Source organism: Diadema antillarum, unplaced genomic scaffold (assembly GCF_040938485.1).
Source record: "Diadema antillarum isolate AM-2024a unplaced genomic scaffold, OU_Dant_1.0 seq00001048_RagTag, whole genome shotgun sequence".
Taxonomy (NCBI): domain Eukaryota; kingdom Metazoa; phylum Echinodermata; class Echinoidea; order Diadematoida; family Diadematidae; genus Diadema; species Diadema antillarum.
In genome coordinates, this window is record NW_027271878.1 from 316,921 (window position 1) to 320,064 (window position 3,144).

The 3,144-nt window shown below is 43.1% G+C and overlaps 1 protein-coding gene across 1 annotated transcript; it reads left to right on the plus strand.

Moving 5' to 3' along the window:
- Positions 1-1,056: 1,056 nt before the first annotated feature.
- LOC139743098 (neuropeptides B/W receptor type 2-like) lies at positions 1,057-2,214 on the plus strand. Its single transcript, XM_071653606.1, has one exon. It carries the CDS (start codon positions 1,057-1,059, stop codon positions 2,212-2,214), a length of 1,158 nt encoding a protein of 385 aa, XP_071509707.1.
- Positions 2,215-3,144: the final 930 nt, after the last annotated feature.

Sequence of the window (3,144 nt, forward strand, 5' to 3'; positions counted from 1 at the left end):
TTTTACCCCGTCTCCTGTTGGAGAAGAGGGATGATAGCCAATCATGCATGGTCAATATGTCTTACTCTCTTCTTGGTGTACAAGCGATTCTAAAGGGAGCAAGATAGAAAGCGGTCTCGATGCTATTAGCCTCTGTTTATTTGACCAGACCGACAAGATTTAAGGTCATTTAGGTAAAATCGCATTCCGCCATCGCGAGCGTGTACCTGACATGGACTGTTTACTGCCTCGGCACAACGTGTCTCCGAGTCTACTAATAGTGATAAATCACTGTCAATTTACCACAGCTATTGATTGGTGGACGTATCGATGGTCGCACTCATCGCTTGCCTCTCCTCTGCCTCTTTTCTTTCGCCTTGTTCTCTCGCCACTTCAAAAGTGGGCGCCCGTACGAGACGATTGCTCACACCCTCGAGTGGCTTCCTGGAATAAGACGACGGAGAAAGAGACACTGCTGTATAATAATGTCGATCTTCACTTGCGTTGTTTTTCATTGTGTTCTGAATGCCCAGTGTCCAACTTCAAATTTTTGCTAGTTTCGTCTCTGAATTACTAGAGCATTAACTGGGACGTAGGGATATACCACGAGGCTGTCTTCAAATTGATCAAGCAAGAACAATTAAAAGTAAGTAAAACGACGCTGCAAAAAAGACGGAGGAAAAGGAGACCGGATGCCCAATGGCTTCATTGCTCAGAAGGATAAAATTGAAAATCTCACATTACTCGAACTCAGCCGTACCAGTGACAATCCAGCTGTGTTTTAACATGATAGAATGACAGGCGTTTTTCAATGGAACGTATATTGAGCTATCGCCAGCTTACATTGGCATAACTGTCATTATCAACAGATAAATGAGCGAACTGATTTTCCAAAAGATTGGTGATAGTTGAAACCTGAAAAGGACGTCTAAACATAGCACTGATTTACATCAACGATATGATAGGGAACGGATTTGGAGAAACCGCAGAACAAAACGATTAAATTGTCTCTTCGTTTAATCACTCCTCTAACCTTTCGCAGAGAAATTCATAAACGTTTGCCAAGAAATCATCACGATGGAGCCAACGGAGTGGTCGAATATAAGTCATGTGTGTTACCAATCAAGCTCTGTCATTGATCTGACATCACATCTACGTTTGGCCGAATCATTCGCCTATTCCAAGTCAGATCTCTTCTATATCGCCGTACTCTTACCCTTTCTCTGTTCCGCCGGCGTCATTCTCAACTGTTCATTCCTGTTCGTTGTCCATCGTGTGCCGACGATGAAAACCATTACGAACGTCTACCTCGTGAACGTTGCCATTGCTGATGTCCTCTTTCTCCTGGCTGTCCTGGTCTTTAAACTCTCGAAGCTGAGAGCGTCTCCTGTGGTCCGAGATGTTTCTGGTCTGGGACCGGCCGCCTGCATTATCCTCTATACAGTTGCAAACATTGCCCGCTTTGCGTCGCTGGGCTTCATTTCAGCCGTGACATGGGAGCGATTCTGTGCTGTTTGCAGGCCATATTCTAGACGATCCACCAGTTCATACGCGATCACGGTTTCAATAACGATTTGGTTGCTGGCGACGGCATTGTCGGCAACGATCATTCCAGCTTATGGCAAGTACTTTGAGGCCTGCGTACTGTGGCCCGACAGCCCTGACTTTGACTCATGGCCCAGCCGTGTTCTACTCATTGGACAGTTTGCTCAATGGCACAGTAGCTACAGTAATATTGCCCAAACAATCCCCTTTTTCATCACTTTCATTGTCAACACGTACTTCTTTTTCCGCATCATTCGTGGTCTGGATGCGGCCATGATGCATCGTACATGGGGCGGTCGCAGGAGCGAAACGGATTCTGCGCTCCGCTCTCAAACGATACGAATGCTCGTCGTTAACGGCGTGGCGTACTTTTTGTGTCTAGCGCTTTTCCAGTTTCTCTCTCTCTCCAAGACGATCGTCGTACTAACGAAATCGAAAATGCTTCTCTCGGTGAAACAGAGAAAAATACTCCTCGACGCAGGTCGCACTCTAGAGTATCTAAATTCAGTGATTAATCCCGTCATATACACCGTCATGAGCAGAAGATATAGAGATGCCTTTAAGGCCGCCTTCAAGTGTGGTCGCTATCTTCAACTGAAGCGAGTGAGGGCTGCAACCATGAGCAATTCGTTTCCACTGGGAACGACAATAACTAACACTCCAAGCAGGACCCGCAACACATCACTTTAGTGAAAAGGAAAATGATGAACGCTCATAAACTTATGAATAGAACGATTTTGAGTTGTCTTAACTGGTTTTCGGTATGTGAAAGGAATTACAGAGACACAAGCAACAAAAGGGGCGCATATGATTATTTTGAACTGGACGTTTTTATACGAAAAATGTTAAGCAGTGTTTTATTCTAGTGTCGATAGTGTTCTCAATGATGTTACGTTAGGCATGTTAGGTGTTAAAGGAAGAAACTAGGCCCAGCATTAAAGCCACAAGATGGTCAATTGGTGTTTATTAACAGTATAGTATCAGGTCACCATGTACTTTTACCCAAACACAGCACTCTCCCTTGACGCCTGCAGCATTAGAATCAGATAAGTCACTTCAGTCCGCCCTGCCATGTGTCGTTGTTTGTTGCAAATATAGTTTGAGGAAAAAAATATACACTTGACTACACCAAATGCTATAGTATAAACCTAAAATGTGAACTGTATGTTCGTAAACGGCGACGCAGTTCATATTATACGATACTCACTATGGAAAACAGTTACATATTGATGAGGGAATAAGCACCTTCATGTGAATCAGGGCAGTGTCTTGACACTCTAAAGATGTCGAAGTCTATAGTCAAAGCAAGAATTTGTCAACAAGCGCTTTGGGAGAATGCATCTTTCACAATGAGATAATACAAAAAGTTGTTATGTATCTGTTTCTTTTTTTCCTAAGAACACCTCTTATAAGGGGTGATGATTGTTATTCCGATGATTCGTTAATCTGAAAATGAAATAGATTTCGTTATTCCGAAGGTTTGTTACTCGAAAATGAAAAGAATGTGCGTAGCAATGAAAGTTCTGAACAATGAAGCTTCTCTACTTATTTCGTTGTCGGATTAACGAACCATGTAAAGTGACAAATTCTATTTCATTTTTGGATTAACAAACCTTCGGA

Bases quoted from the DNA above. Each gene is read 5' to 3' on its own strand.
- LOC139743098 (XM_071653606.1), top strand. From the start codon at position 1,057: ATGGAGCCAACGGAGTGGTCGAATATAAGTCATGTGTGTTACCAATCA.